The following is a 26,773-nucleotide window of genomic DNA, read 5'->3' as shown; positions in this document are numbered from 1 at the left end:
TATCTTAACAGTAAAATAAGCAAGGAGATAGACCAGATGCTTTTCAACTTTCTGTGGAGAAACCGTACCCATTACATTAGGAAAACTGTTGTAATGAACACTTATGAGAATGGTGGACTGAATTTTCTGGACTTTACTACTTTAAATAATACTTTTAAGATCAATTGGATAAAACAATTCCTAAGAAGACCCACTTCTATCTGGAATTGTATTCCTCATCATGTCTTCTTTACTTTTGGTGGCCTTAACTTCATGTTGTTTTGCAATTATAATATTGACAGAGTTCCAGTGAAACTTTCTGCTTTTCATCGTCAGGTTTTCATGTCATGGTCCTTAATTTATAAACACAATTTTTCTCCACACAGATATTATATATGGAATAATAAGGATATATTGTATAAAAATACTTATTTGTTTTTAGTTTTTAGTTCCAAAATAATATCCTATTGGTGAGCCAACTGGTAAATGCAGAGGGTCTTTTACTCAGTTATAAGGAATTCTTATCACTTTACAAGGTCCCTGTAACACCTAAAGATTTTGCAATTGTTTTAGATGCCATTCCTTCAGGTGTTGCTATGTTATTCAGGAACGTGTCAAGACCTTTTATTTTATTTTTTATTTGACCTTTATTTTACTAGGCAAGTCAGTTAAGAACAAATTCTTATTTTCAATGATGGCCTAGGAACAGTGGGTTAACTGCCTGTTCAGGGGTAGAACAACAGATTTGTACCTTGTCAGCTCGGGGATTCAAACTTGCAACCTTTCGGTTACTAGTCCAACGCTCTAACCACTAGGCTACCCTGACCCTCAGAGCCTACCTTCTATTGACCCTGTTGACTCATCAGCAGGAAAGATTTGTTTCTCTTTTGGCCCATTCAACAACAGAGCGATACGAACCTTGTTTCAGCAGGATGTTGTATCTATACCTTATGTCATACCTTATTGGAATGGATTTATTGATAATATCTGTTGGAAAAAAGTTTGGATGTTGCCACACACATACCTAATTGTTAACAAAATTAAGGAAGTTTCCTTTAAAATTATTCATAAATATTATCCTGCCAACCACTATATGAAGAAGTTTAAGGAAAACATCAACTCAAATTGCTCCTTTTGTAATGACCAGCCAGAAACAGTGTTGCATCTTTTTTGGCATTGTATGCATGTAAGAAAACTGTGGGAAGACATCAGTAGGTTTATAATTGAACACATTTATGAAGATTTTACACTATTGTGGAGAGATGTACTGTTTGGATTCTTTACATACAATAGAAATAAGCTGAAACATTTTTATGTAATTCATTTCATTCTTCTTTTGGCCAAATTTCATATACACAAATATAAATTTACAAACAGAAAACCACATTTTCGTACCCTACAAAAAGACATTGAACTGTATTTTAAGACGGTTAAATGCTCTACTAACAAAAAAGATGTTAGAATTCTAAGTATATGTATATATGGACCCTTTAGGTCCGTGTGTAATTGTAATGTGATATTGTACCCTAGCTCGATTGTCCATTGTTTGTAATCTATGTATGCTTGTGTTCCCTCATGTGCTTTATGTATTGATTTGTTGTTGGAATTCCGTGTTGGATGACCGGAAGTCGGAACTAGTTTTTTTACCCGAGTTGCCCTTTTGAATTTACTGATGTCTGAAGTCGGAGTTTTTCGAGTTCTCAGTTGTTTTGAACGCGGCATTGCTAATTACTGGTTGTAGTCCGTAGCGGAGAAGTACGCCCAAGCAGGAAGTGCTGTGAAGAGCCGATAGCTAACATCTACTGAAAACATACACAATCGTGAACGCTCAACGAATGCCGGTAGCAAGTAAAAAAAGCAATCAGATAACATCAGCTTGCCGCACCTTGATAGTCGATGTGCGAATCATATCACCGGTCAACTGTTTATATCGTTGCTTGCACTGACAGCTGTCAGCGAAATGGAACATATCCGAACGCCAAAGGTAAGAAAGCTAACGTTAACTAACTTACGTAGCTATTTTCTACCACCCAGCAAAAACATTTAAAACGCATGCTATGTAGTTAGCAAGCTAATAATAATGACTTGCTATGCAATAACGAATGGTGCGTTGACAGTGGTGTCCAAATAGATATAGGATAATGTTGCAGGGGTGGCTAGTTAGCCAGCCAGCTTTCTAATGTGTGTTCAGGGTTGGGGAGCAATGTAATCCGGTACATGTAAGGGATTACATTTTCTTATAAACGAATCAGTTACGTTACCAGCAAGATATTGTAATCGGATTACAAATACTTTTATAAAGCTAGAGGATTACTTTTAAATTCATAAAGGATGCGGAAGAACACAAATTATAGTAATCTGTGTTCAATGATGTGTTGTTTTGCACGCTTTGTACAAAATAATAAAATGCAGTACTACAGGATAATTCTTAACGTAGCTCTTTATTAGCTAACTATAACTTGCATGTTAACGTATCTCCAACCATGATCAATTGCCCATGACCTAACCATCTGGGTGGTTTTAACCAATCATAGCACAGTATGATACGGCGGTAAAATGCATCCAATTATCATTCAGTACGTTTACAAACATGAATATTACAAATGACATTCAAATCAGCATTGGAAAAAGGCGCAAGTTTAAATTTGTTCTACCTGAGCGAGTCTGACCTCAAGTCAGAGACCACTATGATGAGACACCAAATGTGTTTGATGGATTGTGGGAAAAGAGCAGGAATAGGCTTTTGTGGGCTACTGTCCAAACTATGTCTTCCAATGGTGTGACTGCTGTCGGCATCCAAAGATTATCCAACTTGAATAAATACTTAAGGATGACAGCAGTGGTGTACTCTACAACGTTATTTGTCACATGCGCCAAATACAACAGTGAAATGCTTACTTACAAGCCCTTAACCAACAATGCAGTTTAAAAAGAAGAGATAAGAATGACAGATAATTAAAGAGCAGCAGTAAATAACAACAGAGGTGCTATATACAGGGGGTACTGGAGGTAATGAAGGTAGAGTTATTAAAGTGACTAGGCATAGATAATGGCAGAGAGTAGAAGGAGGGGGGGGGGAGCACAATGCAAATAGTCTGCGTAGCCATTTGATAAGCTGTTCAGGAGTCTTATGGCTTGAGGATTCAATCTTGCAACCTTACGGTTAACTAGTCCAACACTCTAACCACCTGCCTTATATTGCACTCCACGAGGAGCCTGCCTGTTACGCGAATGCAGTAAGTTGCTAGCTAGCATTAAACTTATCTTATAAAAAAACAATCAATCAATCATAATCACTAGTTAACTACACATGGTTGATGATATTAGTCGTTTATCTAGCGTGTCCTGCATTGAATATAATATAATAATCGTTGTGTCACTTCTCTTGCAACATAGTCAGGGTAACGTTATATGCAGCAGTTTGGGCCGTCTGGCTCGTTGCAAACTGTGTGAAGACTATTTCTTCCTAACAAAGACAGCCAACTTCGCCAAACGGGGGGTGATTTATCAAAAGCGCATTTGTGAAAAAAGCACAATCGTTGCACGACTGTACCTAACCATAAACATCATTGTCTTAAAAAAAAAATCAATACACAGAATTACATATTTTTAAACCTACATATTTAGCTAAAAGAAATCCAGGTTAGTAGGCAATATTAACAAGGTGAAATTGTGTCACTTCTCTTGCGTTCATTTCACGCAGAGTCAGGGTATATGCAACAGTTTGGGCCGTCTGGCTCGTTACGAACTAATTTGCCAGAATTTTACGTAATTATGACATAACATTGAAGGTTGTACAATGTAACAGGAATATTTAGACTTATGGATGCCACCCGTTAGATAAAATACGGAACGGTTCCGTATTTCACTGAAATAATCAACTTTTTTTTCTCTCGAGATGATAGTTTCCAGATTCGACCATATTAATGACCTAAGGCTCATATTTCTGTGTGTTATATTATAATTAAGTCTATGATTTGATAGAGCAGTCTGACTGAGCGATGGTGGGCACCAGCAGGCTCGTAAGCATTCATTCAAACAGCACTTTCGTGCGTTTTGCCAGCAGCTCTTCCATTGCGCTGACTTCAAGCCTATCAACTCCCGAGATTAGGCTGGTGTAACCGATGTGAAATGGCTATCTAGTTAGCGGGGCGCGCGCTAATAGCGTTTCAAACGTCACTCGCTCTGAGACTTGGAGTAGTTGTTCCCCTTGCTCCGCAAGGGACGCGGAATTTGTGGAGCGATGAGTAACGATGCTTCGAGGGTGGCTGTTGTCGATGTGTTCCTGGTTTGAGCCCAGGTAGGGGCGAGGAGAGGGACAGAAGCTATACTGTTACACTGGCAATACTAAAGTGCCTGTAAGAACATCCAATAGTCAATGAAATACAAATGGTATAGAGAGAGTCCTATAATAACTACAACCTAAAACTTCTTACCTGGGAATATTGAAGACTCATGTTAAAAGGAACCACCAGCTTTCATATGTTCTCATGTTCTGAGCAAGGAACTTAAACGTTAGCTTTCTTAAATGGCACATATTGCACTTTTACTTACTTCTCCAACACTTTGTTTTTGCATTATTTAAATCAAATTGAACATGTTTCATTATTATTTGAGGCTAAATGGATTTTATTGATGTATTATATTAAGTTAAAATAAGTGTTCATTCGGTATTGTTGTAATTGTCATTATTTCAAATAAAATTTTAATCGGTTAATCGGTATCGTCTTTTTTGGTCCTCCAGTAATCGGTATCAGCGTTGAAAAATCATAATCGGTCGACCTCTAGCTTGGACCATGTTAGTTTGTTGGTGATGTGGACGCCAAGGAACTTGAAGCTCTCAACCTGCTCCACTACAGCCCCGTTGATGGGAATGGGGGCGTGCTCAGTCCTCTTTTTCCAGTAGTCCACAATCATCTCCTTTGTCTTCATCACATTGAGGGAGAGGTTGTTGTCCTTGCACCACACGGTCAGGTATCTGACCTCCCTATAGGCTGTCTCATCGTTGTCAGTGATCAGGCCTATCACTGTTGTCATCAGCAAACTTAATGATGGTGTTGGAGTTGTGCCTGGCCCTGCAGTCATGAGTGAATAGGGAGTACAGGAGGGGACTGAGCACGGACTACTGAGGGGCCCCCTTGTTGAGGATCAGCTTGGCAGCTGTGTTGTTACCTACACTTACCACCTGCGAGCGGCCCTTCAGGAAGTTCATGATCCATTTCCAGAGGGAGGTGTTTAGTCCCAGGGTCTGTAGCTTAGTGATGAGCTTAGAGGGCACTAGGGTGTTGAACGCTGAGCTGTAGTCAATGAATAGCATTCTCACATAGGTGTTCCTTTTGTCCAGGTGGGAAAGGGCAGTGTGGAGTGCAGTAGAGATTACATCATCTGTGGATCTGTTGGTGCGGTATGCAAATTGAAGTGTGTGTATGGTTTCTGGGATAATGGTGTTGATATGAGCCATGACCAGCCTTTCAAAGCATTTCATGGCTACAGACTTGAGTGCTACGGGTCGGTTGCTATTTAGGCAGGTTACGTTAGTGTTCTTGGGCACAGGGACAATGGTGGTCTGTTTGAAACATGTTGGTATTACAGACTGAGACAGGGAGAGGTTGAAAATGTCAGTGAAGACACTTGCCATTTGGTCAGCGCATGCTTGCAGTACACGTCCTGGTAATCTGTCTGACCCTGCGGCCTTGTGAATGTTGACCTGTTTAAAGGTCTTACTCACATCTGCTGCGGAGAGTGTGATCACACAGTCGTCCAGGATAGCTGATGCTCTCATACATGTTTCATTGTTATTTGCCTTGATGCGAGCATAGAAGTAGTTGAGCTTGTCTGGTAGGCTGGTGTCACTGGGCAGCTCTCGGCTATGCTTCCCTTTGTAGTCTGTAATAGTTTGCAAGCCCTGCCACATCCAACGAGCATTGGAGCCGGTGTAGTACGATTCGATCTTAGTCCTGTATTGATGCTTTGCCTGTTTGATGGTTCGTCGGAGGGCATATCGGGATTTCTTATAAGCTTCCGGGTTAGAGTCCCGCCCCTTGAAAGCAGCAGCTCTATCCTTTAGCTCAGTGTGAATGTTGCCTGTAGGGTGGTCTTTAGAATGGCCTGTAGGATGGTCTTTAGAATGGCCTGTAGGATGGTCTTTAGAATGGCCTGTAGGATGGTCTTTAGAATGGCCTGTAGGATGGTCTTTAGAATGGCCTGTAGGATGGCCTGTAGGATGGTCTTTAGGATGGTCTATACAATGGCCTATAGGATGGTCTTTAGAATGGCCAATAGGATGGTCTTTAGGATGGTCTATAGGATAGTCTTTAGAATGGTCTATAGGATGGCTTGTAGAATGGTCTATAGGATGGCTTGTAGAATGGTCTATAGGATGGTCTTTAGGATGTCTTTAGAATGGTCTATAGGATGGTCTTTAGAATGGCCTGTAGGATGGTCTATAGGATGGCTTGTAGAATGGTCTTTAGAATGAGTTGAATTGTCTATTAGGCTTGCGTTTTGGGGGGGTGATTCAGAACAGGGGAGAGCGACTCGGTGAATCCACTGTGGACATAGATCATTTACACACTTTATCATGTAACTCAGTGGAGATTAACTTCTTGGTTTACGCTCGGTTGTCTCTCACTATGACGCTTAATAACTGTGTGATGCGCCAGTGACCTGTTTTTGTAGCGAGCCGCCTCGTGTTTCTGTTTGTCCTCCTTGGCTCAAACACAATATTAGATTTATTAGACTATCTTGCATGTTTCCTGGTAATGCATTTAGTGTGACGGATCATGGGGCCACCATTGTCCTTCAAACAGCTGCACATTATCAAGATATCAAAGTGTCACCAACTAAAAGGTAAACAATAGGCCTACAGCAAATGCAGCATATGACCTTCCATTTTCCACATGTAAATAGCTCTGTTCAGTAGTGCTCAAAGCAGGCCATTCCATGAGCACAGCATTTATTTTTTCAACTGGAGTCAATGACAAAGCAAAGTTGACCGTATTTTCTTCATGCTATAGTGGGTAACAACCACAGTTTTCTCAGGCTCAAAGCTTTCATGTTGGTGTAGCTTAATAAAAATCCCGATTGAAGAGCCAACTCAGTCCTTTTTGGAGGGGCATTTTTCAGCAACTCTATAAAAAAGAAAAGTACTTCCGGGTCAATGATTCATATTTAAGTGACATTTGCATTACATTTGGGTTTTTAAACATGTTCCAAGGTCAAATTTATGCCCCCAATGTGATTCAATAGCAAAAACTATTCTGGGTGCTGCAGTAAATGTGTTGTAGGGAATAGTCTGTACAACATGATCCTGGGGGCAGTCCCCAAAAGACTGCAGACAGGGGGTACCTGCAGGCAAGAGTCTCTCTGGGAGACAGAGAGAGACCTTTTCAAAGAGAGAGAATAGGCTATTTGTCTATATTCAGTCAAGGGTTCTAAATGATGTCATTAAGGTGAGAGACAACCTACAGGGTGTGAAGAGAAAAGGTTACAGAGTTAAGTTTGACTGGTTACAAGATGAATAACCAGGCTGTCAGTGTACTACCCTGGTCCCACTGACTCAATGTTCTGCTGATATTAAAGCTGTGGCAGTGTTAACGAGGACGTGGTAGTACTGTGACTGAATACCTGGTAGGTATTTTCCAATACTAATGCGGCATACAAAGTGCATGGTATTTTCTAATACTAAAACCATGAAATTACTACATTGGAAGGACATTCCATAGAGCAAGTCAAAACCATTCAACAATCTGAGTTTAGGCGGATGAGAAGTAGAGCTTCACCAGCCACGTAGAGAACCTTGTCAGGAACAAGCTGTGTATTGGGTTTTATTACCTGCACAAGGCTTGTTTTTTTTCCCTTTACTGCTTGAAAGGAGTTGATTCGTTGTACTTTTCCTCTCTGTGTTAGATGATGGTGATACTATGTATGTACAAGTCTCCAGCTCTACGCTGCAGGCTCTTGACTCTGTGTATCATGTAGCCCCTTCGTTTGTCACCAGTCAGAGACGTCGAACTCACAGCTGTGATCTCTACAGTGCTGTCGGGTGGACATCACTAGCATCACGCAGGCTCAAACACTGCTTACATTCTTATTTTTTTAAACTGCCATTGTATCTATTCTCTCTTCTCGCTCAAAATGAAAAGCCATACGAGCTCAGATCTCATGCTAACTGTCCCGAAAATGTTACCAGAGCATGGAGACAGGTCCTTTCATTACTCAGTCTGGAATTCCCTCCTTCCCAGCCAACCTACAACTACAGGTCCTTTCATTACTCAGCCCCCTGGTCTGGAATTCCCTCCCAGCCAACCTACAACTACAGGTCCTTTCATTACTCAGCGCCCTGGTCTGGAATTCCCTCCCAGCCAACCTACAACTACAGGTCCTTTCATTACTCGGCCCCCTGTTCTGGAATTCCCTCCCAGCCAACCTACAACTACAGGTCCTTTCATTACTCGGCCCCCTGGTCTGGAATTCCCTCCCAGCCAACCTACAACTACAGGTCCTTTCATTACTCGGCCCCCTGGTCTGGAATTCCCTCTCAGCCAACCTACAACTACAGGTCCTTTCATTACTCGGCCCCCTGGTCTGGAATTCCCTCCCAGCCAACCTACAACTACAGGTCCTTTCATTACTCGGCCCCCTGGTCTGGAATTCCCTCCCAGCCAACCTACAACTACAGGTCCTTTCATTACTCGGCCCCCTGGTCTGGAATTCCCTCCCAGCCAACCTACAACTACAGGTCCTTTCATTACTCGGCCCCCTGGTCTGGAATTCCCTCCCAGCCAACCTACAACTACAGGTCCTTTCATTACTCGGCCCCCTGGTCTGGAATTCCCTCCCAGCCAACCTACAACTACAGGTCCTTTCATTACTCGGCCCCCTGGTCTGGAATTCCCTCCCAGCCAACCTACAACTACAGGTCCTTTCATTACTCGGCCCCCTGGTCTGGAATTCCCTCCCAGCCAACCTACAACTACAGGTCCTTTCATTACTCGGCCCCCTGGTCTGGAATTCCCTCCCAGCCAACCTACAACTACAGGTCCTGGTGTCCCTGGAGGAGGTGAAAGGACAAATAGAGGAACAGGTTGTTGAGACATGTAGTTGTCATCTGATGTCACTAGTTTGCGTTGTCTTACGTAAGGAAGCATGTTTTACTTTACACACGCCTGCACACACACACACACACCACACACCACACACACACCACACACATACACACACACCACACACACACACACACACCACACACACACACACCACACACACACACACACCACACACACCACACCACACACCACACCACACACACACCACACACACACCACACACACACACACACACCACACACCCACACACACACACCACACACCACACACACACCACACACACACACCACACACCACACACCACACACACACACACACACCACACACACACACACACACCACACACACACCACACACACACACACACACACAGCCACTGTTTGTTTGCTGATGTATTTGTGCATGTTTGCCAGTATCTTCGGGTCTGTGTTGTCCGTTTTGTCTTACTTAAAAAAATAATGTTCTCATTCCCCATCCCCACAGGGGGCCTTTTGCCGTCATTGTAAATAAGAATTTGTTCTTAATTGACTTGCCTAGTTAAATAAATAAAAAATAGGGACAGTAAAAAAAAAACTTGGGAGAGGTCGAGAGGGGGAGAGGTCGAGAGGGGGAGATTAACAGTGCGTTCATGTGTGGGAGCTGAGATGAGATGAGGGAAGTTTATTGAAATTCCAGTAACAAATGACATACATGTCACAGCCACTCCAGAGCTCATTCCAGTAACAAATTACATACAAGTCACAGCCACTCCAGAGCTCATTCCAGTAACAAATGACATACAAGTCACAGCCACTCCAGAGCTCATTCCAATAACAAATGACATACAAGTCACAGCCACTCCAGAGCTCATTCCAGTAACAAATGACATACATGTCACAGCCACTCCAGAGCTCATTCCAGTAACAAATGACATACATGTCACAGCCACTCCAGAGCTCATTCCAGTAACAAATGACATACAAGTCACAGCCACTCCAGAGCTCATTCCAGTAACAAATGACATACAAGTCACAGCCACTCCAGAGCTCATTCCAGTAACAAATGACATACATGTCACAGCCACTCCAGAGCTCATTCCAGTAACAAATGACATAAAGTCACAGCCACTCCAGAGCTCATTCCAGTAACAAATGACATACAAGTCACAGCCACTCCTTAGCTCATTCCAGTAACAAATGACATACAAGTCACAGCCACTCCAGAGCTCATTCCAGTAACAAATGACATGCAAGTCACAGCCACTCCAGAGCTCTTCTATATATACAGTGCCTTGCGAAAGTATTCAGCCCCCTTGAACTTTGCGACCTTTTGCCACATTTCAGGCTTCAAACATAAAGATATAAAACTGTATTTTTTTGTGAAGAATCAACAACAAGTGGGACACAATCATGAAGTGGAACGACATTTATTGGATATTTCAAACTTTTTTAACAAATCAAAAACTGAAAAATTGGGCGTGCAAAATTATTCAGCCCCCTTAAGTTAATACTTTGCTGCGATTACAGCTGTAAGTCGCTTGGGGTATGTCTCTATCAGTTTTGCACATCGAGAGACTGACATTTTTTCCCATTCCTCCTTGCAAAACAGCTCGAGCTCAGTGAGGTTGGATGGAGAGCATTTGTGAACAGCAGTTTTCAGTTCTTTCCACAGATTCTCGATTGGATTCAGGTCTGGACTTTGACTTGGCCATTCTAACACCTGGATATGTTTATTTTTGAACCATTCCATTGTAGATTTTGCTTTATGTTTTGGATCATTGTCTTGTTGGAAGACAAATCTCCGTCCCAGTCTCAGGTCTTTTGCACACTCCATCAGGTTTTCTTCCAGAATGGTCCTGTATTTGGCTCCATCCATCTTCCCATCAATTTTAACCATCTTCCCTGTCCCTGCTGAAGAAAAGCAGGCCCAAACCATGATGCTGCCACCACCATGTTTGACAGTGGGGATGGTGTGTTCAGGGTGATGAGCTGTGTTGCTTTTACGCCAAACATAACGTTTTGCATTGTTGCCAAAAAGTTCAATTTTGGTTTCATCTGACCAGAGCACCTTCTTCCACATGTTTGGTGTGTCTCCCAGGTGGCTTGTGGCAAACTTTAAACAACACTTTTTATGGATATCTTTAAGAAATGGCTTTCTTCTTGCCACTCTTCCATAAAGGCCAGATTTGTGCAATATACGACTGATTGTTGTCCTATGGACAGAGTCTCCCACCTCAGCTGTAGATCTCTGCAGTTCATCCAGAGTGATCATGGGCCTCTTGGCTGCATCTCTGATCAGTCTTCTCCTTGTATGAGCTGAAAGTTTAGAGGGACGGCCAGGTCTTGGTAGATTTGCAGTGGTCTGATACTCCTTCCATTTCAATATTATCGCTTGCACAGTGCTCCTTGGGATGTTTCAAGCTTGGGAAATCTTTTTGTATCCAAATCCTGCTTTAAACTTCTTCACAACAATATCTCGGACCTGCCTGGTGTGTTCCTTGTTCTTCATGATGCTCTCTGCGCTTTTAACGGACCTCTGAGGTCATTTATACGGAGACTTGATTACACACAGGTGGATTGTATTAGTCATCATTAGTCATTTAGGTCAACATTGGATCATTCAGAGATCCTCACTGAACTTCTGGAGAGAGTTTGCTGCACTGAAAGTAAAGGGGCTGAATAATTTTGCACGCCCAATTTTTCAGTTTTTGATTTGTTAAACGTTTGAAATATCCAATAAATGTCGTTCCACTTCATGATTGTGTCCCACTTGTTGTTGATTCTTCACAAAAAAATACCGTTTTATATCTTTATGTTTGAAGCCTGAAATGTGGCAAAAGGTCGCAAAGTTCAAGGGGGCCGAATACTTTCGCAAGGCACTGTACAGCCTAAGTGGCTAATGCTCTGCTTGTTGTATAACTGACAACAAGTACTGTGTCTGACACATCTATATAGATTGACAGCTGCGTATCCTATTTCATTTCTGTGTGTGTGTGTGTGGGTAGGGGTCATTGTTTACATGAGTTCTAACCGTTGTTTACCTGTGTGTGTGTGGCTAGGGGTCATTGTTTACCTGTGTGTGTGTGGGTAGGGCTCATTGTTTACATGGGTTCTAACCGTTGTTTACCTGTGTTTGGGTGGGGGTCATTGTTTACCTGGGTTCTAACCGTTGTTTACCTGTGTGTGTGGGGGTCATTGTTTACCTGGGTTCTAACCATTGTTTACCTGTGTGTGTGGGTGGGGGTCATTGTTTACCTGTGTTCTAACCGTTGTTTACCTGTGTGTGGGTGGGGGTCATTGTTTACCTGTGTTCTAACCGTTGTTTACCTGTGTGTGGGTGGGGGTCATTGTTTACCTGTGTTCTAACCGTTGTTTACCTGTGTGTGTGGGTAGGGGTCATTGTTTACCTGGGTTCTAACCATTGTTTACCTGTGTGTGTACTTGTGCAGGTGGAGCAGGTGCGGCTGTTGGACCGTTTCAGTAACAAGTCGACCAGCGGGACGCTGCACCTGACGGCTACACACCTCATCTTCGTGGAGAGCAATGCAGACGGCGCCCAGGAGATCTGGGTGAGAAGGACCGGTATTCAGAACACACCTTATCTCACACAGAGCTCTGAGTTCAGAATGTAGGACTTCCTTTAACATCTACACTACAGTGTACTTTGATACATGGATGTTTGATTGTGTGGGTGTATTGTTGTCTGTCTAGCGGTGAAAGAGAATTACTGTTGAGACACTGTGTCAACCGGTTTCAGCCTTCCTCACGTGACAACTGTTGCTACAATAACCTGCCGGCCCAGCCTTGTCTCCCGTCGCCTTAGTAACCTGTTGACAGGGCTAGGTGGAATGGCCTAGGTTGAGCAGCTGAATCAGGCGTGTTAGTTGGTGCTGGGCTGGAGCCTGGAACACCAGTCGGTAAACCCTGTGATTCTTCAGGGCTTTCAGTCACATCTCTGGTCTATGAAGTTACAGTCTGAAACTGCTGCCAAAGTTCCTACACAATTCCTCCCTCTTCTACTGTTGAGCACAGGGAAGGTATGTGTGTAGGAGTTAATTTGGTAGCTAGCTATCAGTCAGCATTTTCAGTCTCTCCTCTCTCTCCCCATGGGGCTTTATTGGCATGGGACACATGTTTACATTGCCAAAGCAAGTGAAATGGATAAACAAAAGGGAAATAAACAATCAGAAATTAACAGTAAACATTCACACAGGTTTTAAAATAATGTACATTTCAAATATATTATGGGCTACAGTGTTATAAAAATGTGCAAATAGTTGAAGTATGAAAGGGAAAATAAATAAACAGATTAATATAGTTTGTATTTATAATGGTGTTTGTTCTTCACTGGTTGGCCTTTTCTCGTGGCAACAGGTCACACATCTTGCTGCTGTGATGGAACTGTGGTATTTCACTTAACAGATATGGGAGTTTATCAAGCTTGGATTTGTTTTCAAATTCTTTGTGGGTCTGTTTCATCTGAGGGAAATATGTATCTCTATGGTCATACATTTGGCAGGAGGTTAGGAAGTGCAGCTCAGTTTCCATCTCATTTTGTGGGCAGTGTGCACATAGCCTGTCTTCTCTTGAGAGCCATGTCTACCTACGGCGGCCTTTCTCAATAGCAAGGCTATGCTCACTGAGTCTGTACATTGTCAAAGCTTTCCTTAAGTTTGGGTCAGTCAAAAAATATGAAATATACTTATTCATGTTACTGGGAGGGGAACGTTTACGTTCTGTCTGGATATGTTACTGAGAGGGGAACGTTTACGTTCTGTCTGGATATGTTACTGAGAGGGGAACGTTTACGTTCTGTCTGGATATGTTACTGAGAGGGGAACGTTTACGTTCTGTCTGGATATGTTACTGAGAGGGGAACGTTTACGTTCTGTCTGGATATGTTACTGAGAGGATCAGTGATCCTACGGGAGGTGAAAAGACAGTCTGGTACGAGTCAACATGACAGCTGTGAGTTGGGGAGGAGTGAGCACTTTGGGGTAGAGGTCAGGTCAGATGAAGTGAGGAAGAACAGATCTCACTAAGGTTCTGCCTAGCAACAGAGATGCATTGGCTGTTCAGTTGTGGAGGAGGAGACTCCGCCTAGGAGAAAGGGTTAAATATCAGTGCTTGTACAGATGTGGAGGAGGAGACTCAGCCTAGGAGAAAGGGTTAAATATCAGTGCTTGTACAGATGTGTAGGAGGAGACTCCACCTAGGAGAAAGGGTTAAATATCAGTGCTTGTATAGTTGTGGAGGAGGAGACTCCGCCTAGGAGAAAGGGTTAAATATCAGTGCTTGTACAGATGTGGAGGAGGAGACTCCGCCTAGGAGAAAGGGTTAAATATCAGTGCTTGTACAGATGTGGAGGAGGAGACTCAGCCTAGGAGAAAGGGTTAAATATCAGTGCTTGTACAGATGTGGAGGAGGAGACTCCGCCTAGGAGAAAGGGTTAAATATCAGTGCTTGTATAGTTGTGGAGGAGGAGACTCCGCCTAGGAGAAAGGGTTAAATATCAGTGCTTGTATAGTTGTGTAGGAGGAGACTCCGCCTAGGAGAAAGGGTTAAATATCAGTGCTTGTACAGATGTGGAGGAGGAGACTCCGCCTAGGAGAAAGGGTTAAATATCAGTGTTTGTACAGATGTGGAGGAGGAGACTCCGCCTAGGAGAAAGGGTTAAATATCAGTGTTTGTACAGATGTGGAGGAGGAGACTCCGTCTAGGAGAAAGGGTTAAATATCAGTGTTTGTACAGATGTGGAGGAGGAGACTCCGTCTAGGAGAAAGGGTTAAATATCAGTGCTTGTACAGATGTGGAGGAGGAGACACCATCTAGGAGAAAGGGTTAAATATCAGTGCTTGTCTGAATGTTATGCAGCGGTATCGACCCAATGGGTGAATAAACTTGTTTTGAGCTAAATGAACCTATTAAAACTCCATGAGTTTTAATAGGTTCATTTAGAACCTGACAAAGGTTTGGGAATCGCTTCCTTTTAGTTGATTGTAGAATTTCTTGTAGAGTCTCTTTTCTGGATTTTGATCATTAGCGGGTATCGGCCTAATTCTGCTCTGCATTATTTGGTGTTTTACGTTGTACACAGAGGATATTTTTGCAGAATTCTACATGCAGAGTCTCAATTTGGTGTTTGTCCCATTTTGTGAATTCTTGGTTGGTGAACGGACCCCAGACCTCACAACCATGAAGGGCAATGGGTTATTTTACTGATTCAAGTATTTTTAGCCAGATCCTAATTGGGATGTCCTTTTGATTGCATAGAAGGCCGTTCTTGCCTTGTCTCTCAGATCGTTCAGAGCTTTGTGGAAGTTACCTGTGGCGCTGATGTTTAGGCCGAGGTATGTATAGTTTGTGTGCTTTAGGGCAACAGTGTCTTGATGGAATTTGTATTCGTGGTCCTGGCAACTGGACCTTTTTTGGAACACCATTATTTTGGTCTTACTGAGATTTACTGTCAGGGCCCAGGTCTGACAGAATCTGTACAGAAGATCTAGGTGCTGCTGTAGGCCCTCCTTGGTTGGTGACAGAAGCACCAGATCATCAGCAAACAGTAGACATTTGACTTCAGATTCTAGTAGGGTGATGCCGGGTGCTGCAGACTGTTCTAGTGCCCTTGTCAATTCGTAGTTAAGTGTTGATGAGGGTGGGGCTTAAGCTGCACCCCCCCCCAGCACTGAGGACATCTGGTTTTGTTTTTCACATAATAACAGCACATTTGTGGTTTGTGTACATGAATTTTATAATGTTGTATGTTTTCCCCCCAACACCACTTTCACTCACTTGTCTCACACACACCTCCGTCTGTGTTGGAACATTCTGCTAGTGATTAACTATGCTGATTAATGCACATTTGAATAACTTCCCAGGATTAAAGTCCCAATAGAGTTGTGGGTTATCTAATATGCATTCACACACTGCTGGCATACAGAAAGATATATATGATGATCTATGCTGATTGCGATGAGTGTGTGTGTGTGTGTGTGTGTGTGTGTGTGTGTGTGTGTGTGTGTGTGTGTGTGTGTGTGACATCAATAGAGTGAGATAATAAAATAAAGTATTTTCCACCTGTATAAATGACATCAGACTGAACATGTCCAGTATATAGGCCATGTGTCATGATCAGTCTATCAGGTGTCATGTCTGTTTTGTGTTCCCCTCCAGATCCTGCACCACCACATCGGGTCAGTGGAGAAGCTGTCGTTGACCACCAGCGGTTGTCCCCTGGTCATCCAGTGTCGTAACTTCAGAGTGGTCCACTTTGTGGTCCAGAGAGAGAGAGACTGTCACGACATCTACAGCTCACTGCTCAGACTGCTACGACCAGGTACCTAATGTGTGTCTGGGTCTCTGTCTTTGAGTGTGTGCAGGATGCTTGAGTCAAATGAAGTTTCAAAAGAATGTTCACATTTTCTCTCTTCCCCTTCTCCTCTCCCTCTTCTCCTTCCCTCCCCCTTCTCCTCTCCCTCTTCTCTTTCCCTCCCTCCCTCTCTCCTCCTCTTCCCTCCCCCTTCTCCTCTCCCTCTTCTCCTTCCCTCCCCCTTCCCTCCCCCTTCTCCTCTCCCTCTTCTCCTTCCCTCCCCCTTCCCTCCCCCTTCTCCTCTCCCTCTTCTCTTTCCCTCCCTCCCTCTCTCCTCCTCTTCCCTCCCCCTTCTCCTCTCCCTCTTCTCCTTCCCTCCCTCTCTCCTCCTCTTCCCTCCCCCTTCTCCTCTCCCTCTTCTCCTTCCCTCCCTCTTCTCCTTCCCTCCCCCTTCTCCTATCCCTCTTCTCCTTCCCTCCCCTTTCTCCCTCCCCCTTCTCCTTCCCTCCCTCTCTCCTCCTCTTCCCTCCTCTTTCTCCCTCCCCCTTCTCCTTCTTCTCTTCTCCTTCCCTCCCCCTTCTCCTCTCCATCCCCCTCCCTCTCTTTCCTCTTCCCTCTTCTCTCCCCCTTCTCCATCTCTCCTCTCTGCCTCCTCCTCTCTTCTCCATCTCTCTCTCCCTTCCTAGTATCCTATGAGGAGCTCTATGCGTTCTCCTACAACCCCAAGCAGAACGAGCAGCAGAGAGAGGAGGGCTGGCAGCTCATTGACCTGGGGGCAGAGTTTGAGAGGATGGGCGTCCCCTGCGACCAATGGCAGCTCACTGATGTCAACAGGAACTACAAGGTGGGGGGTCTATCAATAGTAAATGTTAGGCGTTGGCCCTGTCCAGAAACAAACCTTTGGTGTTTGCAGATCTAATGGAATAGTATTGATTGGATGTTTTACAACCTGTCCTATGTAATATTCCCTCTTGTTGTGTTGTAGATCTGTGAGACGTATCCCAGGGACCTGTATGTGCCCATTACAGCCAGTAAGCCCATCATCGTCGGCAGCTCCAAGTTCAGGAGCAAAGGACGCTTCCCTGTCCTCACATACTTCTACCAGGAGAAGAAGGTAACATCTAACCCTTACCCAGCATCCTCCTTACCTTACCCAGCGTCCTCCTAACCCTTACCTTACCCAGCGTCCTCCTAACCCTTACCTTACCCAGCGTCCTCCTAACCCTTACCTTACCCAGCGTCCTCCTAACCCTTACCTTACCCAGCGTCCTCCTAACCCTTACCTTACCCAGCGTCCTCCTAACCCTTACCTTACCCAGCGTCCTCCTAACCCTTACCTTACCCAGCGTCCTCCTAACCCTTACCTTACCCAGCGTCCTCCTAACCCTTACCTTACCCAGCGTCCTCCTAACCCTTACCTTACCTTACCCAGCGTCCTCCTAACCCTTACCTTACCTTACCCAGCGTCCTCCTAACCCTTACCTTACCCAGCGTCCTCCTAACCCTTACCTTACCCAGCGTCCTCCTAACCCTTACCTTACCCAGCGTCCTCCTAACCCTTACCTTACCCAGCGTCCTCCTAACCCTTACCTTACCCAGCGTCCTCCTAACCCTTACCCAGCGTCCTCCTGACCCTTACCCAGCGTCCTCCTGACATCTTACCTACATCTCAAACCTACATATAACCCAGTGGAGGCTGCTGATGGGAGGACGGCTCATAATAATGTCCAGAACGGAGCAAATGGAAAGGCACCAAACTTCTGGAGACCATGTGTTTGATGTATTTAATATCATTCCACTGATTCCGCTCCAGTCATTACCACAAGCCTATCCTCCCCAATTAAGGTGCCACCAACCTCCTGTGATATAATCCCTAAAACATCATCAGGTATGTGTGGCCTAATCTGCATGCTCGTCTCTGCCCCCTGCAGGCAGCAGTGTGTCGGTGCAGCCAGCCTCTCTCTGGGTTTAGCGCGCGATGCCTGGAGGATGAGAGCATGCTGCAGGCTATCAGCAAAGCCAATCACAACAGCCGGTTTGTCTACGTCATGGATACCAGGCCCAAGGTACCCAATCTCGACATGGCTGGCTATCTCCTCCCACAGAAGTATGTGGACATTCTCAGTCCCTCTGTGTGTGTTAATCTTCTTCCCTCTCTGCAGTTGAATGCCATGGCCAACAGAGCAGCTGGTAAAGGCTATGAGAATGAAGATAACTACTCCAACATCCGCTTTCAGTTTGTGGGGATCGAGAACATCCACGTGATGAGGACCAGCCTACAGAAACTACTGGAAGGTTAGTTGCGCTCAAACTCACTCACTCACTCACTCACTCACTCACTCACTCACTCACTCACTCAGCACAGACAGACACTCAGACTCCCTCTACCTCTCTCTCTCTCTCTTAGTGGTGGGAACTCGTTCTCTGTCAGTGAATGACTACCTGCTGGGCTTGGAGAGCTCTGGTTGGCTACGACACGTCAAAGCTGTGGTAGACGCAGCCATCTTCCTCACCAAGGTAAGGCCCCGGGCCTCCAATCCCCTTCTGCTCTTCAGATCTAGTTAGTCCTGCCCCTTCTGCCCTTCAGATCTAGTTAGTCCCGCCCCCTTCTGCTCTTCAGATCTAGTTAGTCCCGCCCCCTTCTGCTCTTCAGATCTAGTTAGTCCCGCCCCCTTCTGCTCTTCAGATCTAGTTAGTCCCGCCCCCTTCTGCTCTTCAGATCTAGTTAGTCCCGCCCCCTTCTGCTCTTCAGATCTAGTTAGTCCCGCCCCCTTCTGCTCTTCAGATCTAGTTAGTCCCGCCCCCTTCTGCTCTTCAGATCTAGTTAGTCCCGCCCCCTTCTGCTCTTCAGATCTAGTTAGTCCCGCCCCCTTCTGCTCTTCAGATCTAGTTAGTCCCGCCCCCTTCTGCTCTTCAGATCTAGTTAGTCCCGCCCCCTTCTGCTCTTCAGATCTAGTTAGTCCCGCCCCCTTCTGCTCTTCAGATCTAGTTAGTCCCGCCCCCTTCTGCTCTTCAGATCTAGTTAGTCCCGCCCCCTTCTGCTCTTCAGATCTAGTTAGTCCCGCCCCCTTCTGCTCTTCGGATCTAGTTAGTCCCGCCCCCTTCTGCTCTTCGGATCTAGTTAGTCCCGCCCCCTTCTGCTCTTCGGATCTAGTTAGTCCCGCCCCCTTCTGCTCTTCGGATCTAGTTAGTCCCGCCCCCTTCTGCTCTTCGGATCTAGTTAGTCCCGCCCCCTTCTGCTCTTCGGATCTAGTTAGTCCCGCCCCCTTCTGCTCTTCGGATCTAGTTAGTCCCGCCCCCTTCTGCTCTTCGGATCTAGTCAGTCCCGCCCCCTTCTGCTCTTCGGATCTAGTTAGTCCCGCCCCTTCTGCTCTTCGGATCTAGTTAGTCCCGCCCCCTTCTGCTCTTCGGATCTAGTTAGTCCCGCCCCCTTCTGCGCTTCGGATCTAGTTAGTCCCGCCCCCTTCTGCGCTTCGGATCTAGTTAGTCCCGCCCCCTTCTGCGCTTCGGATCTAGTTAGTCCCGCCCCCTTCTGCGCTTCGGATCTTAGTTAGTCCCGCCCCCTTCTACTCTTCGGATCTTAGTTAGTCCCGCCCCCTTCTACTCTTCAGATCTAGTTAGTCCAGTCCCCTTCAGATCTAGTTAGTCCCGACCCCTTCAGATCTAGTTAGTCCCGACCCCTTCAGCTCTTAGTTAGTCCCACTGATGTTGGAATGTCTTCCCTGGACTGCATCCAACATCTGTTCCATGTTTTGATAATGACAAGAGAAGTGATTAACCTTTCACTCTCACAATTCAGTTCAAGGGGCTTTATAGGCCTGGGAAACATATGTTAACAAGTGAAATAGATAATAAAAAAATAACAGTAAACATTACCCTCACAAAAGTTACAAAGGAATAGACATTTCAAATGTAATATATTTTTCATTTATTTCACCTTTATTTAACCAGGTAGGTCAGTTGAGAACACCTTTATTTAACCAGGTAGGTCAGTTGAGAACACCTTTATTTAACCAGGTAGGTCAGTTGAGAACACCTTTATTTAACCAGGTAGGTCAGTTGAGAACACCTTTATTTAACCAGGTAGGCCAGTTGAGAACACCTTTATTTAACCAGGTAAGTCAGTTGAGAACACCTTTATTTAACCAGGTAGGTCAGTTGAGAACACCTTTATTTAACCAGGTAGGTCAGTTGAGAACACCTTTATTTAACCAGGTAGGCCAGTTGAGAACACCTTTATTTAACCAGGTGGGTCAGTTGAGAACACCTTTATTTAACCAGGTAGGTCAGTTGAGAACACCTTTATTTAACCAGGTGGGTCAGTTGAGAACACCTTTATTTAACCAGGTAGGTCAGTTGAGAACACCTTTATTTAACCAGGTAGGTCAGTTGAGAGCAAGTTCTCATTTACAACTGCGACCTGGCCAAGATAAAGCAAAGCAGTGCGACACAAACAACAACACAGAGTTACACATGGAGTAAAACAAACACAGTCAATAATACAGTAGAAAAATCTATATACAGTGTGTGCAAAAGAGGTAGGATAAGGGAGGTAAGGCAATAAATAGGCCATAGTGGCGAAATAATTACAATTTAGCATTTAAACACACTTCCATAGTATGTCTATATACAGTGTTATAACAATGTGCAAATAGTTAAAGTACAAAAGGGAAAATAAATAAACTTAATATGTTGTATTTACAATGGTGTTTGTTCTTCACTGGTTGCTCTTTTCTTGTGGTAACAGGTCACAAACCTCTCTTTTCCTCCTCTCTCTCCCCTCCTCCCGCCATAGGCAGTAACAGTAGAAGGAGCCAGTGTGTTGGTCCACTGTTCAGACGGCTGGGATCGGACAGCCCAGGTCTGCTCTCTGGGAGCTCTGCTCATGGACCCCTTCTACCGCACCATCAAAGGCTTCATGGTAGGTCTGTGTACCTCCGCACCATCAAAGGCTTCATGGTAGGTCTGTGTACCACCGTACCATCAAAGGCTTCATGGTAGGTCTGTGTACCTCCGCACCATCAAAGGCTTCATGGTAGGTCTGTGTACCGCCGTACCATCAAAGGCTTCATGGTAGGTCTGTGTACTACCACACCATCAAAGGCTTCATGGTAGGTCTGTGTACCTCCGTACCATCAAAGGCTTCATGGTAGGTCTGTGTACCTCCGTACCATCAAAGGCTTCATGGTAGGTCTGTGTACTACCACACCATCAAAGGCTTCATGGTAGGTCTGTGTACCTCCGTACCATCAAAGGCTTCATGGTAGGTCTGTGTACTACCGTACCATCAAAGGCGTCATGGTAAGTCTGTGTACTACCACACCATCAAAGGCGTCATGGTAAGTCTGTGTACTACCACACCATCAAAGGCTTCATGGTAAATCTGTGTACTACCGTACCATCAAAGGCTTCATGGTAGGTCTGTGTACTACTGTACCATCAAAGGCTTCATGGTAGGTCTGTGTACTACCACACCATCAAAGGCTTCATGGTAGGTCTGTTTCCCTCCGTACCATCAAAGGCTTCATGGTAGGTCTGTGTACTGCCGCACCATCAACAGCTTCATGGTAGGACACAACACAACTTCCCTATGCCTGTAGAGATGGGTAAAATGAATATCAGGCCATAAAAAACTCTGTTCTCTCTCTCTGTGGTTCAGGTCCTCATAGAGAAAGACTGGATCTCATTTGGACACAAGTTTGCAGACAGATGTGATCAGTTGGATGGTGACCCCAAGGAGGTGTCCCCCGTCTTCACACAGTTCCTGGAGTGTGTGTGGCAGCTCACAGAACAGTTCCCCCAGGTAGGTGTGTGTGCCAGAATACTCAGAATACCACATAGCAGCCATGAGTGATGATGGTGATGATGCCTACTCTTCCTCAGGCGTTTGAGTTCAATGAGTGGCTGCTGCTGCAGATCCATGAACATGTTCACTCCTGTCAGTACGGGAACTTCCTGGCCAACAACCAGAGGCAGAGAGAAGAGCTGCAGTGAGTAACACACACACACACACACACACACACAGTATACATATTAAACACTCTTCTCCCACCAGACTCAAAGACAGGACTCACTCTCTGTGGGCGTTTCTGTTGAGTGAGGGGCAGAACTACCTAAACCCCGCCTACTGCCACACCTACGCAGAGACACACCCTGTCCTAGAACCCTCCACCCTGCCCTGCCACCTCAAGTAAGATCTAGTTGTTTACCTCATCTCGCTCTCTCTCCTCATATCTCTTTCAATCTCATCCACTCTACCCTAAGCATTAGTCCTCTTTCTCTGTCCTTCCCTCAGCTTTGTTACTCCTCTCCTCTTCCTCCTCTCTCTTTCTCCTCCTCTCTCTTTCTCCTCCTCTCTCTCTTTCTCCTGCTCTCTTTCTCCTGCTCTTTCTCCTCTTTCTCCTCTCTCTCTCTTTGTCCTCCTCTCTCTCTCTTTGTCCTCCTCTCTCTCTCCTTGTCCTCCTCTCTCTCTCTTCTCTTTCTCCTCCCCTATCTCTCTCATCAACCCTGTCCTACAACCTCACGTGAATGTTACTCCTTAATGTTCCTAATTTCTCTCACTCTCTCATCCCCCCCTGCCAGGTTCTGGAGGAATATGTACCACCAGTTTGATCGTTCCATGCACCCCCGTCAGTCTGTCCTGAAAAACGTTCTCACCCTGAAAGAGAGCAACCGCCAACTGGAGGACACAATAATGAAACTGGAGGCTGTGAGTACACTCCTTGTTCTCACTCTCTCTCTCTAGCACTCTCTCTCTCTAGCACTCTCTCTCTCTAGCACTCTCACCCTCTCTCTCTCTCTCTCTCTCTCAGCCGCTCTCACCCTCTCTCTAGCGCTCTCACCCTCTCTCTAGTGCTCTCACCCACTCTCTCACGACCTAATTTAACCCTGTCTTCTCTCTGTTCCTCCAGAGACTACAGAAACATGGCATCAGCCCCCCCACCCCAGACCCCCAGGCCCCCCCTAAAGACCAACGCACCCTCCTTAACCACACACGGCCCCACTCCCTCATCCTGGCAGCCCCCCTCAGCCTTAAGGAGGCGCAGCATCAGGAGGAGGTGGGAGAGGAGGCAAAAAAATGCTGCAGTGACACAGAGCGGACAGTAGAGGGAAGCAGCGGCTCAGAGCGCAAGGAGAGCTACGGAGACCTGCAGGGGACATACGGGGATAAGGTGGAGCCCGCTGTGGTCAGCCTGGAGTTTGGAGTGGCCCACATGACATGCTGAGGCATTGTGGGATACTGGAGGAGGGGAGATTGGACTGGAATGGAGGGAGAGATGGGGGGGGGGGGAGAGAGACACTGAGCGATGCGGTGACTGAAGGACGGGTGTGTGTTGTGTTCAGCCATATTCCTATGAGGGTGTACTGTATGCCTGTAATGTATGTCTCTGTGGAAAGAGACATTATGGCATTTACCCTACTTAGAAAGGCTGTTTTATGAATGTTGAAAAGCTCTAAAGAGAATAAATGAGAAGATGAAAGCGTTTGTTCTATGTATTATTCAAGTCAGTAACTAAAGCACTGTATGACCCCTTCCAAGCCCCGACCCCATCTGCTCTGATCTCTTGATGTTTAAACCATCAGATCCGAGCCGAGTCCTTGTGAACATCCCATATTTAATGTTCTCAATATTGAGATCCTCCCAATGGGACCACAGCCAGGTACAGATTTTAGTCCTAAAACTCTTCCATCCTCTGTCAACGCCAGATCACCTGTTGGATAACCCTGTTTTAACATGTGGATGGCATGATTCCTCTTTAATCTGAATGATGATGGATTCTGAACATCGACGTTGCTGCATCATGTCCAACAGTCAGCCACGGACATGGCATTGATGAGAAAATCCCACTGGTTCTCTTGCATTGATCGGATAATCCAATTGGTTACCTCTGTCTGACTGGATGAGGCCATGACCCCATTTTGAAGTCATTGCCATGGTAACTCTGGGGTCATGGAACACTAGAGGGGTCAGCAAGAGAGCAAGGAGGCTGTGTGTGTGCGACCGATTTGACAGACTTTCTATATACGATCAGAGTTATTGACCAATCGGTCCCAGTTTCTAAGAGGAGAGACACACCAAGATTTTTCAGACAGTTCTAGACAGTTTTCAGACCATGTTAAATGAATGAAAACAGCCATCGTTCCCTGACATCCAGCAGGTGGTCACTATAACACCCCGTGGAGACAGCAGTCAATAAGACATGTCTCCTGTTACTTTTAGCTGTCCCTTAATATCTCTACCTGTACATGACCATCTGATCATTTATCACTCCAGTGTTAATCTGCAAAATTGTAATTATTCGCCTACCTCCTCATGCCTTTTGCACACAATGTATATAGACTCCCCCTTTTTTTTTCCTACTGTGTTATTGACTTGTTAATTGTTTACTCCATGTGTAACTCTGTCTGTTCACACTGCTATGCTTTATCTTGGCCAGGTTGCAGTTGCAAATGAGAACTTGTTCTCAACTAGCCTACCTGGTTAAAATATATATATATATATATATACAGTGCCTTGCGAAAGTATTCGGCCCCCTTGAACTTTGCGACCTTTTGCCAAATTTCAGGCTTCAAACATAAAGATATAAAACTGTATTTTTTTGTGAAGAATCAACAACAAGTGGGACACAATCATGAAGTGGAACGACATTTATTGGATATTTCAAACTTTTTTAACAAATCAAAAACTGAAAAATTGGGCGTGCAAAATTATTCAGCCCCTTTACTTTCAGTGCAGCAAACTCTCTCCAGAAGTTCAGTGAGGATCTCTGAATGATCCAATGTTGACCTAAATGACTAATGATGATAAATACAATCCACCTGTGTGTAATCAAGTCTCCGTATAAATGCACCTGCAATGTGATAGTCTCAGAGGTCCGTTAAAAGCGCAGAGAGCACAGATCCCTGACTACTGTCATTATAGGACTAGGCCCTCCTTGATTTCCCTTGGGCCCCCGGGACCAGTGGAGCCTCACTACAGTGTAGTGTAGTCCTACTATGGCCCATGCTGAGAGAACAGGACATTGCTGTACTCCAGCAGTCGCTACCAGAGTGAAACGGGGTTAGACAGGCTGGAATGGGTTTATACAGCTGGACCTGAACCATTTCTGTCCGATCCATATGAACACCATACCAGAGGAACGCCATACACCATACCTGAGGAACGCCATACACCATACCTGAGGAACACCATACCGGAGGAACGCCATACACCATACCTGAGGAACGCCATACACCATACCGGAGGAATGACATACACCATACCGGAGGAATGACATACACCATACCTGAGGAACGCCATACACCATACCGGAGGAACGCCATACACCATACCGGAGGAACGCCATACACCATACCGGAGGAACGCCATACACCATACCGGAGGAACGCCATACCTGAGGAACGCCATACACCATACCTGAGGAACGCCATACACCATACCTGAGGAACGCCATACACCATACCGGAGGAACGCCATACCTGAGGAACGCCATACACCATACCTGAGGAACGCCATACATGAGGAACGCCATACATGAGGAACGCCATACATGAGGAACACCATACATGAGGAACCCCATACACCATACCTGAGGAACGCCATACACCATACCTGAGGAACGCCATACACCATACCTGAGGAACACCATACCTGAGGAATGGCATACACCATACCGGAGGAACGCTATACACCATACCTGAGGAACCCCATACCTGAGGAACGCCATACACCATACCGGAGGAACGCCATACACCATACCGGAGGAACGACATACACCATACCGGAGGAATGACATACACCATTCCGGTGGAACGCCATACACCATACCAGAGGAACGCCATACACCATACCAGAGGAACGCCATACACCATACCTGAGGAACGCCATACACCATACATGAGGAACGCCATACACCATACCTGAGGAACGCCATACACCATACCTGAGGAACGCCATACATCATACCTGAGGAACGCCATACACCATACCTGAGGAACGCCATACATCATACCTGAGGAACGCCATACACCATACCTGAGGAACGCCATACACCATTCCTGAGGAACACCATACCTGAGGAACGCCATACACCATACCTGAGGAACGCCATACACCATACCTGAGGAACCCCATACACCATACCTGAGGAACGCCATACACCATACCTGAGGAATGGCATACACCATACCGGAGGAACGCCATACCTGAGGAACGCCATACACCATACAGGAGGAACGCCATACCTGAGGAACGCCATACCTGAGGAACGCCATACATGAGGAACGCCATACATGAGGAACGCCATACATGAGGAACACCATACATGAGGAACCCCATACACCATACCTGAGGAACGCCATACACCATACCTGAGGAACGCCATACACCATACCTGAGG

General features: G+C 45.4%; 1 protein-coding gene across 1 annotated transcript; it reads left to right on the top strand.

Moving 5' to 3' along the window:
* The first annotated feature begins 1,673 nt into the window (after positions 1-1,673).
* LOC109900119 (myotubularin-related protein 6-like) lies at positions 1,674-23,859 on the top strand. Its single transcript, XM_031836354.1, has 14 exons — positions 1,674-1,963; positions 12,514-12,633; positions 16,238-16,400; positions 17,060-17,217; positions 17,359-17,487; positions 18,305-18,439; positions 18,536-18,668; positions 18,781-18,890; positions 21,169-21,294; positions 22,033-22,176; positions 22,257-22,363; positions 22,429-22,563; positions 22,956-23,082; positions 23,285-23,859. The coding sequence occupies exons 1-14, from the start codon at positions 1,940-1,942 to the stop codon at positions 23,597-23,599; spliced, it is 1,926 nt and encodes a 641-aa protein (XP_031692214.1). The 5' UTR covers positions 1,674-1,939; the 3' UTR covers positions 23,600-23,859.
* Positions 23,860-26,773: the final 2,914 nt, after the last annotated feature.

The sequence above is a fragment of the Oncorhynchus kisutch genome, linkage group LG11, assembly GCF_002021735.2.
Source record: "Oncorhynchus kisutch isolate 150728-3 linkage group LG11, Okis_V2, whole genome shotgun sequence".
NCBI lineage: Eukaryota > Metazoa > Chordata > Actinopteri > Salmoniformes > Salmonidae > Oncorhynchus > Oncorhynchus kisutch.
Note: the sequence above shows the minus strand (reverse complement) of the source record. Positions and strands in the feature narration are given on the sequence as shown.

What these genes read in the sequence shown, in the direction of transcription:
- LOC109900119 (XM_031836354.1), top strand. Translation starts at nt 1,940, where the DNA reads ATGGAACATATCCGAACGCCAAAG. An exon ending in AACATATCCGAACGCCAAAG is followed by an intron (nt 1,964 to 12,513) that starts GTAAGAAAGCTA and finishes GTACTTGTGCAG; the next exon opens with GTGGAGCAGGTGCGGCTGTT. An exon ending in ACGGCGCCCAGGAGATCTGG is followed by an intron (nt 12,634 to 16,237) that starts GTGAGAAGGACC and finishes GTTCCCCTCCAG; the next exon opens with ATCCTGCACCACCACATCGG.